We start from the raw sequence: 24582 nt of genomic DNA, 5'->3' as shown, positions 1-24582 counted from the left end.
AGGGCAGCTCTATTTTCAACTTTTTGAGAAACCTCCATACTGTTTTCCAGAGTGGCTGCACCAGCTTGCATTCCCACCAACAGGGTAGGGGGGTTCCCCTTTCTCTGCATCCCCGCCAACATCTGTCGTTTCCTGACTTGTTAATTTTAGCCATTCTGACTGGTGTGAGGTGGTATCTCATTGAGGTTTTGATTTGGATTTCCCTGATACTGAGCAATGTTGAGCACTTTTTCATGTGTCTGTTGGCCATGTGGATGTCTTCTTTGGAAAAATGTCTGTTTATGTCTTCTGCCCATTTCTTGATTGTATCATTTGTTCTTTGGGTGTTGAGTATGATAAGTTCTTCATAGATTTTGGATACTAGCCCTTTATCTGATATATCATTTGCAAATATCTTCTCCCATTCTGTCGGTTGTCTTTTGGTTTTGGTGACTGTTTCTTTTGCTGTGCAGAAGCTTTTTATCTTGATGAAGTCCCAATAGTTCATTTTTGCCCTTGCTTCCCTTGCCTTTGGCGATGTTTGTAGGAAGAAGTTGCTGTGGCTGAGGTCGAAGAGGATGCTGCCTGTGTTCTCCTTTAGGATTTTGATGGACTGCTGTCTCACATTTAGGTCTTTCATCCATTTTGAGTTTATTTTTGTCTGTGATGTAAGGAAATGGTCCAGTTTCATTCTTCTGCATGTGCTGTCCAATTTTCCCAACACCATTTGTTGAAAAGACTGTCTTTTTTCCGTTGGACATTCTTTCCTGCTTTGTCGAAGATGAGTTGACCATAGAGTTGAGGGTCCATTTCTGGGCTCTCTATTTTGTTCCATTGATCTATGTGTCTGTTTTTGTGCCACTACCATACTTATTTCGCTTAGCATAATACCCTCTAGTCTTGATGATGACAGCTTTGTAATAGAGCTTGAAGTCCAGAATTGTAATGCCGCCAGCTTTGCTTTTCTTTTTCAACATTCCTCTGGCTATTCGGGGTCTTTTCTGGTTCCATACAAATTTTAGGATTATTTGTTCCATTTTTTTTTTTAAGATTTTATTTATTTATTTGAGACAGAGAGAATGAGAGACAGAGAGCATGAGAGGGAGGAGGGTCAGAGGGAGAAGCAGACTCCCTGCCAAGCAGGGAGCCCGGTGCGGGACTCGATCCCAGGACTCCAGGATCATGACCTGAGCCGAAGGCAGTCGCTTAACCAACTGAGCCACCCAGGCACCCCTATTTGTTCCATTTCATCACAGTATCCCCATGGTCTAGAACAGTGCCTGGCATGTATTGCCTGGATCAATAAACATGCATGAATAAATGAAATATAATGCATATAAAATGAGTGTGAAGCTAAAGAGACAAATCAGATAACTTAACTTGGAAATTAATACTGAAAACACACACTCACGCAAACACCACACTGGAGTACAATGTCTAATAAAAAGTAAGTAACATGATAAAATTTACACAGAATCAAATTTCCGATCAGCGACTAGTATCATAATATAATGTCTTATATAAAATTCTAACACACCTCTGAAACAGTGAATGGAATAATGGGAATTTTCACTTAAGAACATATCTAGCTTTTAAGTTAAAGAGAGTTTTCTGCCACTGACATAGTAATCATGATGAAGACAGTGAGTGATACAAGCAGCAGTACTTACTTCATGGGATGAAATAAGAAACTGATTTCTAGCAATTATCCTTATAAAGCAATCAGTTCAACATCAGTGAAGTTCTCAGAGTTCTAACTGCGCAAAACCAGTTAACTCACTTTTATCGATGAAGATACAGTAATGAATCTAAAAACAATGCTAAGATGACATATGCTTAAAAAGTTCAGCTAAGGCTCAAGCTAAAGTCAAGAGTAGCACATTCACAAAAACTGCTGAGGACTTGTTTCTTGATACTCTCAAAATTCCGAATATTATAATCTGACCTTGTTACAAATCTGTGTAAATTTCTTATAGCTCAGATGACATGAAGTTTTGTTCACATACAAATGGATTATTTTTTAAGTTTTCTACATAGCTTTGGCAATAATACAACAGAGAGAATCCAGACTAATCTTTAAATCAGACACTCTTCTTTGGAGCTAAGGTTGCTACTAATGATCTCTTAAGTGAATTCCAACAGAAGCAATAAAAACTAGTAGTATAGAATAAATTTTTGCAAATTTCTACAAAGATCATTTTGTTGATTGTCATTTGTAATACATGATTACATATCATGTAATATGTCATTAAAATAAAAGTATGAATAAAAATATGACATAACTCAAATTTTATAAATTATATAGATACCTATGATTAGAATATATCAAAAAAACTCAAAGAATATACACTGAACCCAGAAGGTGGTGTTAGGAAAACATTTGCTACATCTAGAGCTTATTTCTGAGTTATCACTGTGCTACTTAAGAATCAGTCATGCATATGGATGAAAAACACATAAAAAACAGAATCAGATTTTGTTTCTATACATAATTCCAGAGTACTGTTATTATACAAAGAAGTCAGACAGGACAGAATACACACATAAAAATGAGAAGGGGATTCAATGAATGTATAATCTGAAATAATATGCCTGAGTAGATCCCCTGAAAAAGAATTGAGAACAAGCAGGCTTAAGGAAAAGCAAGCAAACAAGCAAGATAGATTTCTGAAAGAGGCAGCTGAGATGAATAAGCTAAATAAAAAAACAAAGGCTAAATAAAACATTCCTTTTTCTGGTAAAATACCTAAAAATGAAAATATAAAACATAAGCTCTAGCTTACTCAAATAAAAACGGCACATGGAATACTTATAAGTAACTCATTAAACCAGTACACAGGAAAGATTGTCGGAGAGTTTGGGAAATAGTATTAATATGGTTTCGGTATGTCTTTTCCTAGTTAACTTTTACTCATTCTTCAGATGTTGTCTCAAACTTAACTTCCTTAAGTTTCCCAGTTAAAAGCTTTTATAGCAATGTGTATCTACAGCTTTATAATTATTACTTTATGGTTTATAATTATATATAACGTGTGATTTACGAGTGACCATGAGCCTCCCTCCTAGACTATAAGCTCCACCATTATATCCCTGGGCCTTAAAAGTACTCAATCAGTATTTCCTGGAAATTAATATTAATGAGGTTTTGGAAAGGCTTTGTTTAATTGTTAAGAAGAAAGTCTCCTAAGTCTTTAATCATGTGTCAGGGACACAGAAAATGATACCTTATCAGTTTATTTTGACTTCAAGTTATTTATTGCCTTCTCTTGGGTCCTTGAAGGATAGGAGTAGAGTGATTAAAATAACTCTAAATATACAACAATAAGGCACAGACTTGGAATCAACTGTCATTCAAACAAGTCTGGGATTTACTCGCTTTCACTCAGTCTTCCTTAAGACTCATGGCATGAATTTAAAAATACATGTAGTTCAAAGAGCCTAGAGATTGTGACAACAACAGAACAAAGTAAACCTGTCTGGTACATGCAGAGACTAAATCTACAGGCTCGAAGTGGAACTTAGCACATAATAGACATCCAATAAATACCTGTTGAATGAATCAGTGATTTAATACATTGAGCTACCCAATTTCACACAATAATTACAACCTCCACTTTGGGGTTATTTTTGTTTTATTGACTCATATCCCTGGTCCTTACACATTACTCACTCAATTAGTATTTCCTGAATAAATGGATAAAGAAATAAAAGATGATGATATACCATTATATAGAGAGAGGATTTTTTGTTTTATTTTAAAATATTTATTATTATGTTGTTATTTTTAATTCATCACCATATGTTATCTCAAATTTTCTTGGCTCCATCATCCCTAGATCTGCATCTTTAATATTTCTCTGTTCATGAATTCTACCAATGTCTCACCTACTACGTTTTAAGTTCACTGAGAAGTAGGCCATACATTTTTCAGTTTCATCTCCTTACACTGAATAACATGGTACTTTGCAAAAATGAGTTTCTAGCAAATGCCTGTCATATAAATAAATTAGAGAAATAAAACTGGGCACTTTCCCATTAATAGTAAGATCTCTCTGGAGCACTTCTGTCTTACTACATGTATTTTTGTTTTATCATATACAAAAATAAAGATTTGCATCTACATTTACTTATCAAATGGAACAATGCTATGTGAATCTCTATGAAAATCTATCAACATTTATGACACAAAATAAACAGTTTCAGGAACAAATTCTAAATATGTTTAGGTACTAACTCCGCTATATCAAACACCCTACCCAGGCTGGTAACTATGGAACTGGTCAGTGACTAATGCTAGAATTACACTGAGATTCAGATGTTCCTAGATATGCTTAATATTATTTGGCTTTATGAAATTAATATATTTAGTGTCCAATAAAAAGTACAACACTTCTTGCTTGAAGAGTTAAGACAAAAGATAGATACTCACTGCTAGAATAGTAAAAAATGTAAAAATTGAAAGTATCCGTGTCCATCTTGATCATTCATAATGTTCACATAATGTTCACAGCATGCAGAGTTTCACCACATGTTAAAAAGTAACTGTGTGATGCATACAAAAAAAACCCAGCTTCAAAATAATTGCCATCCTACACTACAGTTGACAGAGACAATGTTGCTAAAATACCATTATTTGTGATTGATGAATACCTCAAACTTAAATATATAAATTCTAAAACAACACTTTCATTATTATTTAAATTTCACAAATAAATCTCATGGAAACCAAAAAGACATTTTTTAAATTAACTTTCCGAATTACATGGATATTTCTTACAAAATACATTTGTATTTTTTCTCAGATAAACTCATCAAACAATGGCAAAAATTTTTACCTAATATTTCCATAGCACTTTATACCTTATAAAACATGTATTTACTGATTTGATTCCCACAATCATGATACAGGCTGTTAACCCCATTACTTTCCAAACCACAGACCTTCTAAAATGCAGAACTGGGATGGAATCCCAAGTCTTATGATAACAAGTTCAATGCTTTTTTCATGTTATTTGGTATTTTTCTCATTTTCTAAAATCTCAATTTCCTTATGTCTTCACCTCTTAGGACACCTATCCCCTCATTTATGTACAGCCTTTATAATCTACTATTAGATTATAAACTCCTTGATTGAACTATAATAAGCAACCATTAAATATCTGACAATGAATTCCCCCATTTATTGGCCCTTTCAAGCAACATGTATATGAGGAAGGAAATGGGAAAATTTTAGCTCATGGAATATTTACCCACACAAAATGAAAAAGAATAAAAAACTCTCCCAAAAGTCTAGATCACCTCAAAACTCCTATTTTCTACTGACTGAAGAACACGTTATATAGTAAGAATTAACTAAATAAAATTAGGCAGTGGAAAACCTGAGACATTTACAGAAATGCAAGCACTCTCATCCTAAACAGAGATCTTTGCAAAATTTCAATGACAGAAAGAAGCTGAATAAAATCTTCAAATGTGAACCTGCAACAAAGTCTTTTCAGGATCTATTATGCTGTTCATTTTAGTCACTTAAAGTGAAAATATTAAAGACAAGTGGTAATTTGCAAGTAGACCCCTTCCTTTTTGTTTCTAAGAATACTAATTTAAATTCCTACAGTTACATTTTAAACTATAAGTGGTAATAGGGAAATATTTCAGTCTTGTTTAATGTATGACATATTTTTAAAATGGTAACTCTCAGAGCTTAGAAAATAGAGGGAGACATTCACATAAATTTTAGTTTATACTTTACCTATGACCTTTCCTTCTACAATTTGTATACCGTTTTATAAATATTGCTAGCACGGTCACAGGTTGGAATAGGGAAGCTTGTCTACATCCATAACTTAAAGGCACATACAAATTATAAAAGAGTTTGCCAAGGAAATGAGGAATGACATATTACTAGAAACAGTAGGTGGGATGTATGAACATAGGAAAATATGATTTTGAAGTTGCGGTCTGAATACTACACAAAATTAACAAGGCTATGAAAATTATAATATAAACCTTAATGGATTTATTCCTTTTATAACCCATCTGAATGGCATCTATTTTCATTTAAATATAATTTCTAGATGTGAATATATGAAATGCCACTGTATACTCTGAAATGGTTACTTTCATGGTATGTGAATTTCACCTCAGAATTATAGATATATATACATTAATACATACATATCTACCTAAAACCCTCTGACCTTTATCTAATGATAATGGTTCCATCTTTTTGTAAGATAATTAGTATTATTCCAGTGCCTGGACATAAAATGAAATCTTAGACAGCCAGCTTGAAAATGCACACTATTTGAAATGCTGGAGTAAAAAATGACAAATAGAGGCCTTCATATACCAAAATTACTAAAAATTTTTCCGTGGGTAAAGTTAAACAAAATTTTGAGATTACTCTTCATCTGTTCAATGCTTAATCAAAAATATAACAAACATAAGTAGTTTAGCAGTACTTAAAGTTCAATAAATGAATTAGTATTAGAAGAAACAATGTGAATAAATCAGTTTAAAAATTTTTCATCTATTTCTATTAGTTTATTAATGCCAATAACCTAAATTAATAATAAAGCTAATTCAACTATCATTGTCCCACTTATTAAGGAATTTCATTATCCCTATTTAACAACATATTTCTTAAAATCTCTCATGATACTTTTTTTTTTTAATTTTATTTATTTATTTGAGAGAGAGCACAATCTGGGGGAGGGTCTACGTAGAGGAAGAGGGAAGAACAGGCTCCCCACTGAGCAGGGAGCCTGATGCAGGACTCGATCCCAGGACCCTGGGATCATGACCTGAGCTGAAGGCAGACACTTAACTGACTGAGCCACCTAGGTGTCCCTCTTCTAGTACATTTTTGACAGCAATTTCAAGGGCCAATTTTAGGAGCATAAAAGGAAAAATTGTGATAATCATATTTTTAGTTTTTATTTTAAAATAGCTTTAATGTTCAAGTTTAACCTAAAATATTTTAAATGTTTAACTTAAAATATTTTAAATGTTTAACTTAAAATATTTTAAATGTTTGGAGCACTGGGTGGCTCTGTCAGTTAAGCTTCGGACTCTTGATTTTGGGTTAGGTCATGATCCCAGGGTTGTGACATGAAGCCCTGCATCGGACTCTGTGCTCAGCTAGGAGTCTGCTTGAGATTCTCTCCCTTCCTCTCCCTCTGCCCCTCCCCCTGCTTGTTCTCTCTAAATAAATAAATAAAATCTTTAAAAATATGTATATTTTAAATGTTTATATATTTAAATTTAAATTTATAACAACTATTTTTAATTTATAATACCTTAAAATACATATGTCCTTAATACATTGATCAGCATTTTAGTGAATTTTGACACACTGTATTGAAGGAATTCAGAAAAAAGTAAAATTAAGTACTAAGCATAAAATGTTATGGGCATTTATCACAAACTATTCATTATTTTACTCTAATTATAGCAAAATGAACGACATCAAAATATACATATAAACTAAATTGGAAACGTACATCAACAAATTGTATGATAAAGTGTCTCCTTTGTCCATCAGAATATACAGAAAGGACATATTCACCAGGTTTCCCATGACTCTCTCGCACCAAGAAGTCTCCTTGCTGTTTTAATAGATCTTGCGCTTCTATTCTGGGAATTGCTCCATGGTACCAGTCCTGTTCTGCCAGGGGCTTCTCACTTACAGGGATGGTATCAGAGAACTTGAGCAAACATTGAGAAAAAATAAATAAATAGTAAGTTAGAGAAAATAGGAATTCTTCCTGGTAAAACTGATAGCAATTATAAATACTTCTTACATACGTTCCTCTTTTTAATCGACCAATTAAAAGTTTCATGATGAATCTGAATTTTTATAATATTTAAAGAAAATATCTCTTGGAACACTGGTGCTGAAGTTTAGCTCAAATACATATCTTTCAATACTTTGAGTTTACTTGTTTATTCTATCATATATAGATGCACACAATATTAGCATTCAGTGTTAGAATTTATAGTCTTATTCACCATATTATAAAAGAAATCCATATATTTAAAATTTACCAACCAGACAATTATGATAGAAGGGGGTCTTATCAGAGAAATTTGTCACAAAACAATTTCATTTTTATTCAAATTAGAAGTTAATTATTTTTATGGAATAAACTTTCAATGACACAGGCTGTAGACTGCCCATGTCATATGTTCCAGAAGCAATACTGAAGGCATCATTTGATGCTACCTTGCTGCTGTGCCTTCCCATTCTTACCCTCATTCCCCTGACTGCCTTATCCATTATCACTGCCACATGGCTGGTCCCAATCCTGCATAGCAACGGCCAGCAAAGCCATAGGAGAAATAGCATCACTGGAAATCACCAACACAAAATTATAAACAAGTGGCAAAAACAGGAGAGGATTATAAGCCAGGACTATGGCAGGAAAAGCAGATCATCTGTTATTTTAGGAGACCACATGCTAATATCAATTAACAGATAACTAAGGAGTGAGTTAGATGTCCTTGAAATGTTTCTAATTAATAATAGATGGAAGCACATTTTCTAGTTACAAGTAAAAAGTGTGTTATTTGTTTTTATCATCCAAAGAACTAAACTGCCCCAGATTGTTAAGAGTACTATATGGGTAAGGTACAATAATGTGCACTAACTCTTAAGATACTTAGAATACAGTATGCACAATGTCTCATGAGAAAGTAATTTATAAATTGGAGAAATTAGAATTAATAATAAATGAAAGGCAAATATTCACACATACGGTATCTCAGAATGATGTTATGAACTCTATACAGGGAAAAAGTGTGATATCTTTGCGGTAAATGAGAACTAGTTCTGAAGATAGCCTTCATCGTTTTGTACCTAGGAAGAAGCCCAAAACTTGTAAGTCAAAGTTCCATTTTACATTATCCAAAACCCATCCTACTGATTTAAAAAAAGAAACTTGAAAAATCCCAAATGGACTTCAAAGAAGAGCTCACATTTTGGTTTCTACTTCTTCCACTTACAATACACTTAATTACTTAAATATATATATGGTATGACTTACACAGAAATTTTTTGTAAGCTAAATAAGGCTTTTCTTTTAGTACAAATTATGATAAATATAATACTTCAAAAACATTTTAATCAGTGTTTCCAAAAATAGATTTAAAGAACAAATTATACAGAGAACCAGCCACAAGTATGAGGTAAAAACAAATGCATAATGCACACAAAATTAAATTTTTGCGTATACTAACAGTTTATAATTCCTTTTTTTTTTTTTAAAGATTTTATTTATTTATTTTGACAGAGAGAGACACAGCGAGAGAGGGAACACAAGCAGGCGGAGTGGGAGAGGGAGAGGGAGAAGCAGGCTTCCCGCGGAGCAGGGAGCCCGATGCGGGGCTCGATCCCAGGACCCTGGGATCATGACCTGAGCTGAAGGCAGACGCTTAACGACTGAGCCACCCAGGCGCCCCTAACAGTTTATAATTCTTAAAATAGGCAGTCAAAATTATTAAATATATCTTTTCCAAAATTTTATCACACTGTATCTCAGTATAACACCAAATTTTTTACTGTAATAGAAATATTTCCAAGTGTTTCCAATGGCAAAATTGTTTTATTGATTTTTTCTCAGAGAAATAAAAAATTCAATGTCACCTTGCAAAGAATTTGTTTTCATCATTATCTTTCAAGAAGGTCTACATATTAGAAAGGCATCACAAACAAGGATGTCATGTGCTTGATTTCTTGTCCTATTCAACCTATCCTCCCAAATGTTGATTTATTTAGAACAGTAAAATGCAGAGCCTGGAGAATTCATTAAGTCAGAAGGGCATCTGAAGTATAAAAGCTCAGCTAACACTGAGAAATTCATTTAAGGATTTGAATGTGAAGAATCTGTTTGGGGGAAAAATCATCCTGAAAGAACATCTGTATTTGTTTATTTGCTTTAAAAATGAAGTGAATGGGAAGGAACTTACATTACTATATCACAGGGATTACACAACAGTTCTCTGGATTTATTAGTTTCTTTGAAATAGAGATCTGATACCGTTATAAAGTGTAAGCTGGGGGCACCTGGGTGGCTCAATCGGTTAAGCATCCGAATCTCGATTTCAGCTCAGGTCACGATTTCAAGGTTGTAAGATTGAGCCTGGTTGTGGGGCTCTGCACTCAGTGCAAGTCCGCTTGTCCCTCTCCCTCTGCGCCTCACTCCCCGCACCCGCCCACCATGCCCCCTGAGCATGTGTGCACACTCTCGCTCTCAAATAAATAATGATCTTTAAGAAAAAAAAAGTGTAAGTTGAACAGTTTGTGAGTGTACGCGTAAGTACATGTGTGTGCCTACACATACACAGGGGAAGGCCCTACATATGCCCGGTCTGGGTGTATCAGGTTTTACAGGAACTTCTCTGCAAGCATTGGACGGAACATTTTTATTAACATGATTTCAATTAAATTCCAACACAATTCGGCAAGCTTGTTAGTAATAGAATGTAGAATGCATCAGCAACAAAATCCAACATCCCAAGAACCACCACAATTACATCAAAAAGGAAATGAAGCTTTTTACTTCAAATATCATATCTTTCTAATCCTCAGCAGGGAAAGATTTTTCCTTGTCAGTAAGTTATCTAAGATTTTTGCCCAAGATATGGGGGGAGTGGTTTCTTTTTTGAAGTTATAGTTAATCTAACACAGTTAATTAGTTATACTTAATAAGACAAGCTTTCCTGATTGACTGGGCTAGCTGTTTAGTTATTTTACCTGGGCCTTATTCTTAAAGAACATTCCAGTAAAAACATATTGGGCTTAGTGAAATAAAAAGATTCATTTAAGTGAAGAGGCAATGAGGAGTCAGTACTAGAAAATGAAAATATTTTGGGGGGGGGAGGGGAGAATAAGGGCCTATTTTTTTTTCTTAACCTATTCAGCCTAATTTCCAAGTATGTAATGAAAATTGGTATGGCTTTACTTATTTCTTCAAAGATTTTATTTATTTATTTATTTGAGAGAGAGAAAGAGTGCACACACTCAAGTGGAGGAAGGGGCAGAGGGGAAGGGAGAGAGAGAATCTCAAGCAGACTCTGTGCTGAAAGTGGAACCCAATGTGGGGCTCTATCTTACAACCCTGAGATCATGACCTGAGCCGAAACCAAGAGTCAGAAGCTTAACCGACTGAGTCACCCAGGGCCCCAAATTGTATGCCTTTATTGCAAACATTTCAGTGCAAGATGAGCTCCTTTTTGAGAGGCCAAAAAAAATGTTAAAAAAAAAAAAAATCAGGGCAGCCATCAAAAGGAATGAAATCCTGCCATTTGCAATGACGTGGATGGAACTGGAGGGTATTATGCTGAGCGAAATAAGTCAATCAGAGAAAGACACGTATCATATGACCTCAGTTATATGAGGAATTCTTAATCTCAGGAAACAAACTGAGGGTTGCTGGAGTGGTGGGGGGGTGGTAGGGATGGGGTGACTGGGTGATAGACATTGGGGAGGGTGTGTGCTATGGTGGGCGCTATGAATTGTGCAAGACTGTTGAATCACAGACCTGTACCTCTGAAACAAATAATCAATATATGTTAAAAAAAAAAAAAAAGAAGATAGCAGGAGGGGAAGTCTGAAGGGGGGGATATTGGAGGGGGAGACAAACCATGAGAGACGATGGACTCTGAAAAACAAACTGAGGGTTCTAGAGGGGAAGGGGGTGGGAGGATGGGTTAGCCTGGTGATGGGTATTAAAGAGGGCATGTATTGAATGGAGTACTGATGCAAGAATTTTTATTTTTATTTTCCCTTATTTCTCATTTTTCTACATCTTAGTGTCTGGGGAGCAAGAATGGCTAGAAGGAGGGGAGGTAAGTTAAAACCTTAGGAATAAAGAAAGACAACTAAGGTATAAAATATATAGTATTTAACCTGAATTTAACAACATGCCTTGTTAAAGGAAGTACAAGGTTGCTCTGCTAGGCTTGAAGGAGAACGCTAACAACAACAAGCAGTATATGATGTTATGCATGAAAAGAACTATACTTCCCTATGCCAATGGTGGAAGCCAAGCATTCTTGGCTGTAATACTAACATTACAATGATGTACAACTTAAACATAGCTGAATTACAATTTTCTTTTTTTTTTTTTAGATTTTATTTATTTATTTTGAGAGAGAGAGAATGAGAGACAGAGAGCATGAGAGGGAGGAGGGTCAGAGGGAGAAGCAGACTCCCCGCCAAGCAGGGAGCCCAATGCAGGACTCGATCCCGGGACTCCAGGATCATGACCTGAGCCAAAGGCAGTCGCTTAACCAACTGAGCCACCCAGGTGCCCTACAATTTTCTAAATTTCTAAAAAGAGGCAAGCTAGCAAATCTTATTTACAATAAGATTATATATTATTCTATATAATGGAAGCATTTCTTTATCGTCTAATATTTTTATTTTCTAAATTCTAGTACAAAGTAATTCTAAAACTGAAATAACATATATGCCAATACAGTATAGAAAAGTAAGAATTTTAAGGAAGGAAGAGTTGAATAATTTTTTAAGTAGGCTTCATGCCCAGCATGGAGCCCAACATGGGGCTCAGACTCACGACCCTGAGATCAAGAGTCGGATGCTTAACCGCCCGAGCCACCCAGGAGCCCCAAGGGTTGAATAATTTAATAATTCTTCTGAGGTCTTAAGAACAATTATTTGGAACAAGATGTGCTTTATTCTGGTTTTAAAGAACATTTTTCAAAGAGTACTACTATTAGAAATGTGTTATCGTTCCATAGAGCAGTGACACAAGTAGTACTCACAAGGGGATGGAACGAGTTGTTTGCCCAACCACTTACTATAGAAATTCTGCAGTAAAAGATGGCTCTGAGAAAGGGAAGTATTCTTGATATGACTAGAAGAGATCTCATTAAATAGAATGTGGCTTGAAAAACTTTCAGTGGAAATGGATACGCATGGTTACCAGTAGGCTTCCGGATTATGCAATTAATCCTAACACCTCTGGCCCTGACTTCAGAAGCAGTCTCTGAGAAATAGTTCTCAAAGCAAAATTACAACCTCCTGCAGCACAGGAAGATGCTGAATATGGAGTAGTTCACAGAGCCCAGAGGGACTAGTGAAAGCTATTTAAGGCTTTTAGTACACTGAGAAAAAGAACACATTCTTGGAGCTGTTAAAACATATTAAAAGACTACTCAGATCATAACAATAAATATTAAACATCAACCATCAGATGCTGCATTGGATTAAAGCCAAATTCATGTATCATCTAATTATCTTACATTCTCCCTTCCATCAAGACTGTTGATCGAAGTATTCCGTGAGACTGTCTTCAAATAAGCTCTACATTTTAGCCACACTATTAAAAATATTGAAATAAACAGCTATGACAAGTCCAATAGGAATAATATTAAGATTAATTCTAGTTTCATCTCCCTATGTATAATACAATTAATTGCCTCATTTTATTTAAAATTATGCTTTAAAGTTCCAATTTTTATATGTTCATTTGAATAATGAAACAGTGATTTCACAGCTGTTGCCTTTTTAAGGTTTTAAATTAAATATGCTTCCACATACAAAAGAATGGATCTGGACCTCTGCCGTGCACCATATACAAAAATTAACTAAAAACGGATCAAAGACCTACATGTATAAGTTAAAACAATAAAACATTCAGAAGGAAATAAAGGTGAAAATTTTTATGATCTTGGATTAGATGATGGTTTTTTAGCTATGACACCAAAAACATGTGCCATCAAAGAAAAACAGATAAACTGGACTTTGTCAAAAACTTTTGTCAAATGACGTTATCAAGAAAGTGAAAAGACAGTCCATAACATGAGAAAAAAAAAAAACATTTGCAAAGTATATATCTGTTAAGGGGCTTGTATCCAAAAAATGTAAAGAACTCTTATAACTCAAGAATTAAAAAGCAACCCTATTAAAAAGTGTTCAAAGAAAAGGAACAGTCATATCTCTGAAGAACATATACAAGTGGCTAATAAGTACATGAAAATATGCTCAACATCAGTAGTCATTAGGAATATGCAAATAAAAGATACATCATTTCATATCCACTAGTAATATAATTTTAAAAAACAGAAAATAATAAGCACTGATGACATTGTAAAGAAATTAGAATATTCATATACTGCTAGTGGAAATGTAAAACAGGGAAACTACTGTGGAAAAATGTTTGGCAGTTCCTCAAAAACTTAAACATAGAATCACCATATAACCCAGCAATTCCCAGGTATATAACAGAGAGCAATGAAAATGCATGTTCACGTAAAAACTTGTATATCAATGTTCACTGTAGCATTATTCATAATAGCCAAAAAGTGGAAACATCCCGAATGGCCATCAGCTGATGAATGGGTAAACAATATGTGATAAATTCATAAATGGAACACTATTCAGTCATAAAAAGAAATGAAGTACGTCACATGCTACAACACAGATGAACCTTGAAAACACTATACTAACTGGAAAAAATTAGACACAAAAGGTCACATATTATATGATTCTATTTATGTGAAATGTCCAGAATAGGCAAATCCTTAGGGATCAAAAGTGGGTTAGTGACTGCCAGAAAATGGGAAAAGGAGGGAGTTGAGACTAACTACTACTAGGTATGGAGTATCTTATTAGGGAGACTGAAATGTTCTGGAAGCAGACAGTAGAGATGGTTGCACAACATAGTGAGTATACCAAAAACCACTAAGTGTACAATTTAAAATGGTGAGTTTCATGTTGCGTGAGGTATATCACCATAAAATATTTTGAATATGCTTAACTATGCCATTTTGGCAAGTTTATTTTAAGCTTTTTTTTTTTTTTTTTTTAAAGATTTTATTTATTTTTTAGAGAGCGAGAGAGAAACAGCATGAGAGGGGCAAGGGTCAGAGGGAGAAGCAGGCTCCCCGCTGAGCCGGGAGCCCGATGTGGGACTCGATCCCAGGACCCTGGGATCATGACCTGAGCCGAAGGCAGACGCTTAACCATCTGAGCCACCCAGGCGCCCTATTTTAAGCTTTTTTATAGAGAAAAAAATTGTTTAGAATAATAAAAAAAATTCTATTTTACATTTACCAAATTAGAATACTCTAAAAAATACTATATTGTGTCAGAAAAAATTTTAATTATGACTAAGCAGTCTCTACATTGTTATACTTCTTAGATTATCGTACTTAACACCTGAAACCTTCACACTCATAGTAAGACCCAAGGCCTCAGTTACCTGTACATCTGAGGGAGAAACCCTTTCTCCAAATAAGTAGGATACCAAATGATTTACAGAAAAAGTTGTGTACATTTATTCACAGTGAACAATAGTGTCATAAACCGCAGACTACCTCAGTCTTTTTGGTTCATAAGATTTCTAAATAAATCAGGAAATACCAAGGAGAACTTCACTGATAGAAGTAGTGATCTCCTTCAGCATGAAGATACAAATAGAGCAACTGGGCCTTGAGGAAGTAAACATTCTCTAGAATTCTCAATTACAGAGGGAACAATTTCTTAGAAAAAATGGGCATTTCATAGCTTCAAGGACACTGATAATTTATGACAAATAAATCACAATGTATATTTGAACGAGATACATGCTTTGTGGGAAAGGCACTTCAATTCATTTCAGCTAAAAGCAGTTTGTTAACACCAAACTTTTATCTATATCAGTCACTGTCAATTTGGTAAATTTATTTAAAAATAAAGTCCATTTTTAAATGGAGACGATAACATGTAAATAACTTCAAATTTTAACAAGTTAAGATTTGTACCATTAATTCATTAAGATTGTGCATATTATACCTGACATAATTTTAGGATAGCCAACCATGTATAACTTCATCACATTGTACTAACTGGACTTCTTTTGTTTCTACATGTAAATGAGCGTGTCTTTACATACATAAAGGAAAAAAACTCCCTCACCCTCTGATCAACCTGATTATCAAAACAGGCTCCATTAGAGCCAAAAGCTGAAGTTCTCATAACTATGAGCTTCAAAGTGATGTATGTGACATGAAGTCTCAGAACCACTGCAGTACTCCTAGACACCTGTCTTGAGGGCACAAAATTCTTAGGCATCCCAGATTGTCGGGAAAACAAACATTAGGAGTGTTATCCCATTCCTACTCTTATAATATTATATTATTTTTCTGTCACTAGCTAACATTTGAAGCTCTAAATTCCACTCTCCTAATTTTACACCGAAGAATAAAGCTGAAGATAACCTTGAGTTTATAATAGGCCTTCGTTCTCAAGTATTTAAGAGAGTTGACTAAAGGAAAATTGGGCAGGGGAAGCACCTTTCATAAATCAGCTCACTGATGAACTGCTACTAGTTGCTGGCACAAAGACCTCTGACTAAGTGAAATAAAGGTGAGTTTATGACAACTTAACAATGTCATGTGTTTCACTGACTTATATGCTAAATAATTTTATGCTAAATAATTTTATGAAGTGCTAACTGAGGTATGTGAACATTTCTTTTTAAGAACTGATTTTCTTGGGACGCCTGGGTAGCTCAGTCGGTTGAGCATCTGCCTTCGGCTCAGGTCATGATCCCAGGGTCCTGGGATCAAGCCCCATGTTGGGCTCCCTGCTAAGCAGGGAGTCTGCTTCTCCCTCTGCCCCTCCCCACTGCTCGTGATCTCTTTCTCTCTAATAAATAAATAAAATCTTTAAAAAAAAAACTGATTTTATTTTTTGAAGAAGAACACACTTGAACATTTGCTTTCAAGAACATTTTTTCTTTTTTAAAAAACTTCTTAAATATTTCTTTTCGGGCGCCTGGGTGGCTCAGTTGGTTAAGCGACTGCCTTCGGCTCAGGTCATGATCCTGGAGTCCCAGGATCAAGTCCCGCATCGGGCTCCCTGCTCAGCAGGGAGTCTGCTTCTCCCTCTGACCCTCCCCCCTCTCATGCTCTCTGTCTCTCGTTCTCTCTCTCTCAAATAAATAAATAAAATCTTTAAAAATAAATAAATAAATAAATATTTCTTTTCAAGAACTCTTTTTCTTTTCTTCTAAGTCATCAAAACCTGTCCTCATAGTCTCTAGAATATATCATGGATTCCTAATCAAGCCTCCCATACTTTATTTTGAATGTCAAATCATAATAAACCAAGTCCAATAAACTACTATTTATCTGTGAAGTTATAAATCATTAACTTAAGAAAACAAGATTAGGATAGGGCCTTAAAAGAGACTTACTCTACCATGTAGTTTTTGCCTAAAATTATTATTTTTGTATTTGCTATTCAATGCCAGGGGAGATGGTCTGCATTACTTCACAGCCCCTCCCTATTGCCATAGATCACTTCTGGAGGTCAGAAGTAATAATAGCAGCATCAAAGGCTAACACTGAAGTAGAAAATCTCTTTTATATGAAAATAAAATTTTCTTCTTTTTTGTTAATTAAAATACCTGATGCTTTGCCTCAATTGTGTATAAAAGAGTGTTGCTTGAGTGGAATAAATATGGGAACATGTGTTACATATTAAAAAGGAATTATAGGAAATAAATCTGAAATGTGAATGGACATTTAACTAATCTGTGGTTAGGAAACACCTTGTTTTTCTAAATAAGACTAGGTCATGTTATTTTAAGCAGCTGAACTTTTAAAAGAGTAAGAAATAACATAAGGATATTATTATGTAGAAACTCGTAAAGATTGAGGCAGAGCACATAATTATATTTGTAGTGAATATTGTTGTTTTGACCATCATTCATTATCATTCTAAAGCTCTGTTGTGCATGAGGGATAGCTAGGAAAAAAAGTTTGTTAATTTAGTCTTAAAGGTAATGAAGTAAGAAAAATATTTTAGAATTTTACTATATAAAGGGAAAAAGAATATACTTTATCTTGCATGGCTATAGCTGCTGTTACCAGGGATTTGTAATATTTTGTGCAGCACCGTGACATGCCAAACCCAAATTTCAAATAGACTTCAATTTAATAATTAAAATGTTCTCAAAAATATGAACACACATATAAACTGATACATTTTAAAAATACATATACAATAGTCCCTATTATAAAAATTGTTTCACTGGAAAAAACTTTGTCTATGCTCTTCTTCTAATATAAAGCCTCAAAATAACAAAAATGTTTCCTATAATTACTTATATGTAGTACAGAAAGTCCAGAATACAAGTTTATTTCTTTCCTCCCTATATCAATGTTACGTGGAATTTACTATATACATGTATGAACAGATTCATATGCATGTAAAAATTATATTATGTACTTAGTTTTCTATTTGTAAGGACAAATTTACATATGATATTCATTGTTTATCAGAAACAAGCTAGAACATAGAGTTCATCCTACTTACTGTTGAAGAGCCCAGTGCCGATTTTGGAGACCTAATTATTCCAGCAATTGAATGACGAATAGACTCAAATTTGGATAGCCTCTCCTTTCTTTCCTGGAGAGATTAAGAAAGAAGCTTTCAGCAATAGTAAACTAGTTTATACACAGTTATTCTGGGTATTTAGGTATTTATGCACAGCTAATCACATATTGCAACTAAATAAAATGCAACCTTCCTGACATTAAAGATGACAAATAATCAAATGCATATAAACTCTATAGTATTTTGGTCTCTTAATAAATGTCTTGATTTGGGGGAAAAATAAGAAATAAAAATTCATGAGAGAAAAGAAGAAATGCAAATGAAATTCATGGGAAACCAAGGATTAACATGCAGGAGAAAAAAAAAAAGACACAAGCTATAAGGAACCAGTCTAACATAGATTTCAGATAGCACTGTAGCTGTGAGGGATTTTCAAGGAAAAAATAATAGGGAAAAATCAGGAGAACTATACTGAACACATTTTTTTAAATAGTGAATTCCACTTAAGTAGCTAGGAAACTTCCCAAAGATTCACATGATCATGATGACAATGATGACGACAACGCCACCAGAGGAAGACCACAAAAAATAAAATAAGGGGGTGGTGGTAGAACTCCACTAAGGAAAGTCAATCCAGGTCGCCACTTGCTTTAGGATGTACATTTCCAAGTATCATATATCACAATTGAAGGAAACTTTTCCTTAAAATTTCGTATCTTTAAATCCATTTAACAAATGCAAATGAAGGGCTAGGTAAGAGGGTAGAACCAAGAGAAAGTAGAACAAAAATGAGACCTAGAATGTAATAAAGAGGGACGCGTGGGGATTTGTAATGGAAGCACTGGTCAATTTTCCAATAATGACTACATTTCAACTGTTCATCAGCAGCAGACAAAAGAATTCGAGATTCTATTGCCATGTGCTGTATTTCCATATGTCTTCTCACAGTAGTGATGCTCAATTTTACTTATCAGCAGAAAATAGGTAAAGCAGGCCACATCATTTGTTTCCTTTGTCTCTAATATGTAGGGTATGTGTCTCTATTCAGTAAATGCAGACATTTTTAGCCATTTGCTCTCTGAAAAACACTGTAGTTTCAGAAATTCAACTTCTGTCTCTCCAATTGCCTACTCCCACTTTATCTACTTTTCATTCTAATGGTTGCAGTAGTAATATTCTTATCATTCCACAAACAAATGCACATTAATAATTTAAAGTAATCTTATCATCACCTAACAAATGACCTCAACTTCTTTTTCATCATCATCACTTACATTACAAACTTGCTTATGATTCCATCCAACACTATCTATACCTCATTTTGGTCATTTATAAAATGCAAAAATTAATACAACCTTCTTCAGAGCACACTTACAAGTTACTGCACATGATTAAAAATTAACATGTTAAAAGCACGTACATATTTAATAAAACTTATTTTAAAAATAAATCTTTACTGTAGTACAAGCGGTCATCACCTTAGGAATGTGAGCATTACATTCCATAGGCTTAGTCCTAGCTGTAGCTTCACTTTACTTTCTAGTAAAAATCCCTGTACTGAGTCACAAGAAGCACTGAAGGAAAAACAGCCTTGAAGTATTGAAAGAATATGGTGACCTCTCTTTAATGCATGTCCATCTTCAACTTTGGCGTTTTGGGTTTTTTAAAAATCTAATTTGGCGGGAGGGCGGGGGGTGCTGGGTGGCTCTGTCCATTAAGCATCTGTCTTCAGCTCAGGTCATGATCCCAGGGTCCTGGCATTGAGCCCCATGTCGGGCTCCCTGCTCAGTGGGGAGCCTGCTTCTCCCACTCCCTCTGCTCCTCTCTCTCAATAAATAATCTTTAAAAAAAATAAAAATCTAAATCTGGTTCTTGAGAAGTCTCCTAAAAAGAAATGTTTGGGAAGGTAAAACGCAATAAAAGGTATAGCCAGAATATGGAGAACAGAAGAGTGGGGAGTAAGGCATACACAGCAGTTGTATATTATATTATAAAATATATTATAATGGTAACACATATATATAGAGCCATATATTTATATACAGTATACTTATATAAGATGTTTACACATATTTATATTATTTAGAGTTATAATATATATAGTAAAATATGTTTTTATATAATAACAAAATTATATATAGCACACATATACCAGAAAGCACTGCAGTGGCTACAGTTTTCTACTTCCCAGCCCAATGTACCCACTTCTTCCCCTGGAGAACCTCTCCCTGACTCTGAGTGGCCGTGGAGGTGGTAGTGACATTAGCAGAAGCAGTGATACAACTGCGGATCTTGCTGCTGCTACTACTGACAGGAAGATGAGACGAAAGTGCTGACTTCACCTGTTTGGCAACGAACGCTTCACAAGGGAGCACCAAGCACCTCTGCTGCGAATTTACGCTTCTCCTCTGAGTTAATGCTCTTAAAATACTGGAGAGAGTATGGAGCCAATTTGTAAGAGTACCAGGAGAACTGAAAAGCACTGAGAGGTTATGCAGCAAAGTAGAAAAATCAGGGGAGAGTTTTACATATTAGAAAGTGTTTTATTTGTATCTGATTTAATAATATGCACTGAAATGACAACAGTAATTTTCTTCAAGCTACATTTTGGGCATCAAACCTTATGACAGAAAAGAGAACCATTTCCCCCCAAACCTTTTGATAATATCAAAAAAGATACCATCTTCTTAAGAAACCAACACTAGATAAGCCTAATGGGCAGGTCCAGGTGTGGGGTAGAGAAGACTTCAAAAAGTGCTTCCTTTATATTAAGTGATGAAGCATAATAATCTGTGTGTTTGAGGGGATACAATTAGTAAAAAAAAAAGTACCCTTTCATTTAAAGTACTCTTTAAATAGGCTGATCTAAAAAATGTATTATCACAAACACTAAGTAGGCCTTAAGTTTCTTAAAGGAATAATCAAATACAAATAAAGTTTATTAAAAAATTTTGACCAGTGTCAGCTCCATTGGTGCCAGATTTCCACAAATCGAACATGAAACTCACTTGCTAAAGCTGGTCTATGTAGCATTATATACCAGCTTTAAATTATGGTCTCATAACACTTCAGACTGTGCTGAATTCACCGACAGGTTGACTTTTGTATCAGTGAATTAAATAGCTACTTTTAGAAATTAAAATTTAAAAAGCTTCATTTTAATTACCATGGATACAACGACTAATCCTGCCTGTAGGGCAGCTAAGGCTGGTGATGACAGCGCTCATTTTACCCCCCTCAAGTAATGACAAGGTAAAGATCTTTCTCCAGATAACAAACACAGGGATTAGTGTGGGCAACAAGATGGCCCCTCACAGTGGAGGGACTTGGAGGCCAGAGAAGGGGAGAAAGGAGGGATGATGTTATGAAATAATAGTCTGATGAGATGCCCAGAAAAACGTTGTTAAGTGTAGCTGTAAATCTATCTTGAAAGAAAAGTTCTAGATGCACTATCACTTTCACATCTCATTCAAGAATAGCTTTTCATTTTCATTACTTTAAAATTAACTAAAGGGGGCGCCTGGGTGGCTCAGATGGTTAGGCGTCTGCCTTTGGCTCAGGTCATGATCTCAGGGTCCTGGGATCGAGTCCCGCATCAGGCTCCCTGCTCCTTGGGAGCCTGCTTCTCCCTCTGCCCCTCTCTCTCTCTGTCTCTCATGAATGAATAAATAAAAAATCTTTAAAAAAATTTAAATTAAATTACATTAAATTAACTAAAGGGTAGGGGCGCCTGGGTGGCTCAGTTGGTTAAGCGTCCGACTCTTGGTTTCAGCTTTGGTCATGATCTCAAGATGGTGGGACCCAGCCCCATGTTGGGCTCCGTGCTCAGCGGGGAGTCTACTTGATGATTCTCTCCCTCTTCCCCCTGACCCTACTCTCTCTCTCTCTGAAAAAATAATCTTTAAAATAAAAAATAAAATTGACTGAAGGGTCTCACAATTTCTGTCTCTGTCCCTCTATCTCTCTTTCCATAAATATATATATGGAGATGTTTCATAATATATATGAAACTGCTTCATAGTAATTAAAAGTTATATTATCAATTTATAAAAAAGAACTCTAAGAAATAATACCTAAACTACTTACAGTTCAAGTAAAACCATACCTATCAGGCTTTTTAATTACTCTTCACTAAAACTCCCAAATTGCAGTAAAAGAGACTATCAGGTCACCTCTACCCTCTGCTCACTGAAGCACAGGCAAAGATATAAAAGGCAGGAATCAAAGCTTTGCTGACTGGACTAAGTGACAAAAATCAGCAGCTCTTCCAAATGACAGCATAATTAGATAGCGGAGTAAGTTACTTTAACCAGAAAGCACATAATGGTTCTTCGAGCAAGGCTCTTAAAGGAGGCACTAAGGTAGAAAAAATAAGGTTCTTGATGTCAGAAGGCATAACGAGAATGATTCTGAGCAAATTACTTCACTAGCTTGGCTCTCAGTTTCTCTATCAGTACACAGAAGGACACCAGACTAGACAAAACCTTCATCTCAAAATTTCTGTAACCATCGTCCAGCTCCCCAGTCATTTCATTGCACTGATCACTGGCAAAACTCCCACAGAAGAGTTCCATGTAGCAGGCTGGTCACCAGAGTTACTTCCGTTTGAGTGTTCAGTCACATTCTGCCTGAGGTGTCCTCAGAACTTGACCTCCAACAGAAAGGCGAACTACAGTGAAAGGTGTTACTGGGACACTTTTTATGCTAATAATAAGTCATTAAAACAATAATCAAATATTATTTCTCACAGACTTTGGTAAGTAATCCCAATCTAATAACATTCTTAGAAGGAACAATGAAAGTTATGATTTGGCCCTGTGGGAACAGTCAGATACATATTCAGATCAGGAGGCAATAAGGATCAAGGAAAAGATAACAATATTCATGCTCAAGGTCCAGGCTGAGTGCCAAATATCTTTTAGACTACTTATGCAAGCAGCCATGAAATTTGGAGGGATTTTGTGAGAAATAACTAGAGGGAAATTATAACCTCAGAGAAGACTGTCTCCTGAAAAAATTCTAGTCTATTGATAAATGACTCCATAATGTAAATGAAATACTGCAAATATTGATATATCCTTCATAAGAGGAATGCATTTATAAATAAATAACTTAGTCTTTTGCAGATGTTGATTTGCTGGGGAGAATGAAGAATACACAGCTTTTATTCCCATCAGGATATAGAATTTAAGTACTGAAACAGTTTGTAAGTGATTTATTTTAGCAATTGGGTTCTGATTAAAGACAAATCATTTTAGAAGTATTCACTGCCTAGTAACCTAGTTCGTCATGCTGTTTTTCTTTGATGCTTGCATATTAAGAATATTTATTAAAAGAAAGACAGCCTGCTTGCTAAGTCAGCCATTTTCATATTCTGAAATAATGAAATTGGAAACCAAACGTGCACAAAAGGAACATTTGAATGATTATTCAGATTTTGTCTTAAAATAACAATACTAAGAAAATTTACAGTACAACAGAATAGAGTTCACTGAAACCCAGGTTGTAAAATGTCATATTGTTCTTCTTGCTTTCTTGACTGTACATCTCTTAACTAAGATGATGTCTCTAGGGAAACAAGACCCAAGCAGGAGGCCATAATCAGCTCCTTTCCTATTCAAAATCTAAGTACAATTCATGTTCCATGGTGCTTTTCTCAAATGCATGAGCAAAATTACTATAGATATTCTTTTTGTAAGTTATCTAATAGTGCAAAATGCACACCAATCAGTTTCCTTACGAGCACCTCATTGACTCTACAATTTAAGTGCTGATAGGCTCTGCTCAGTAAACAACTGTGTATCTCAGTTTTTTTAAAAAAAATATTATTCTGAGTTAAATTATCAAGACTCATCTAAACTGTGCCTTTATTTTTTTTAAAGATTTATTTATTTCAGAGAGAGAGAGAGGGAGGGAGAGAGAGTGGGGGGGGGCAGAGGGAGAGAGAATCTCAAGCAGGCTTCCTGCTGAGCGTGGAGCCTGACATGGGGCTTGACCTCAGGACACATGACCCATGATTTAAGCCGAAATCATGAGTCAGATGCTCAACCAACTAAGCCACCCACGTGCCCCTGAGAGATTCTGCCTTTAAAACAACTATACATATACATAAAAAAACAATAATAAGACATGAAATTTATCTTCTTTGCTTAAACTAGTAACTTATAAGACAAAGAATGCATTATAATGAGAGAAGTATTATTTCATTAGAGGTCCCTATGTCTAATAATGGAGGCACTTTGCCAACTCCAGCC

The 24582-nt window shown here is 35.1% G+C and overlaps 1 protein-coding gene across 9 annotated transcripts in view; it reads right to left on the bottom strand.

Moving 5' to 3' along the window:
* The window catches only part of FER (FER tyrosine kinase), a 423881-nt gene that overhangs the window by 241282 nt on the left and 158017 nt on the right, over positions 1 to 24582 (bottom strand). For all 9 annotated transcript variants that reach the window (XR_010413179.1, XM_064596457.1, XM_064596454.1 and 6 more), the window contains 2 exons: positions 18308 to 18400; positions 7482 to 7685 (listed from right to left, as the gene is read on the bottom strand). Coding sequence is in view for 8 of the 9 variants with exons in the window: in XM_064596457.1 (XP_064452527.1) it covers positions 7482 to 7685; positions 18308 to 18400 (297 nt within the window). In the remaining variant the exon portion in view is untranslated. The remainder of the gene's footprint in view (positions 1 to 7481; positions 7686 to 18307; positions 18401 to 24582) is intronic.

The sequence above is a fragment of the Mirounga angustirostris genome, unplaced genomic scaffold, assembly GCF_029215605.1.
Source record: "Mirounga angustirostris isolate CCGP_5_RB_7025 unplaced genomic scaffold, mMirAng1.0.hap1 SCAF_7, whole genome shotgun sequence".
In the NCBI taxonomy this organism is placed as follows: Eukaryota; Metazoa; Chordata; class Mammalia; order Carnivora; family Phocidae; genus Mirounga; species Mirounga angustirostris.
This window is presented reverse-complemented; position numbering and strand designations above follow the sequence as displayed.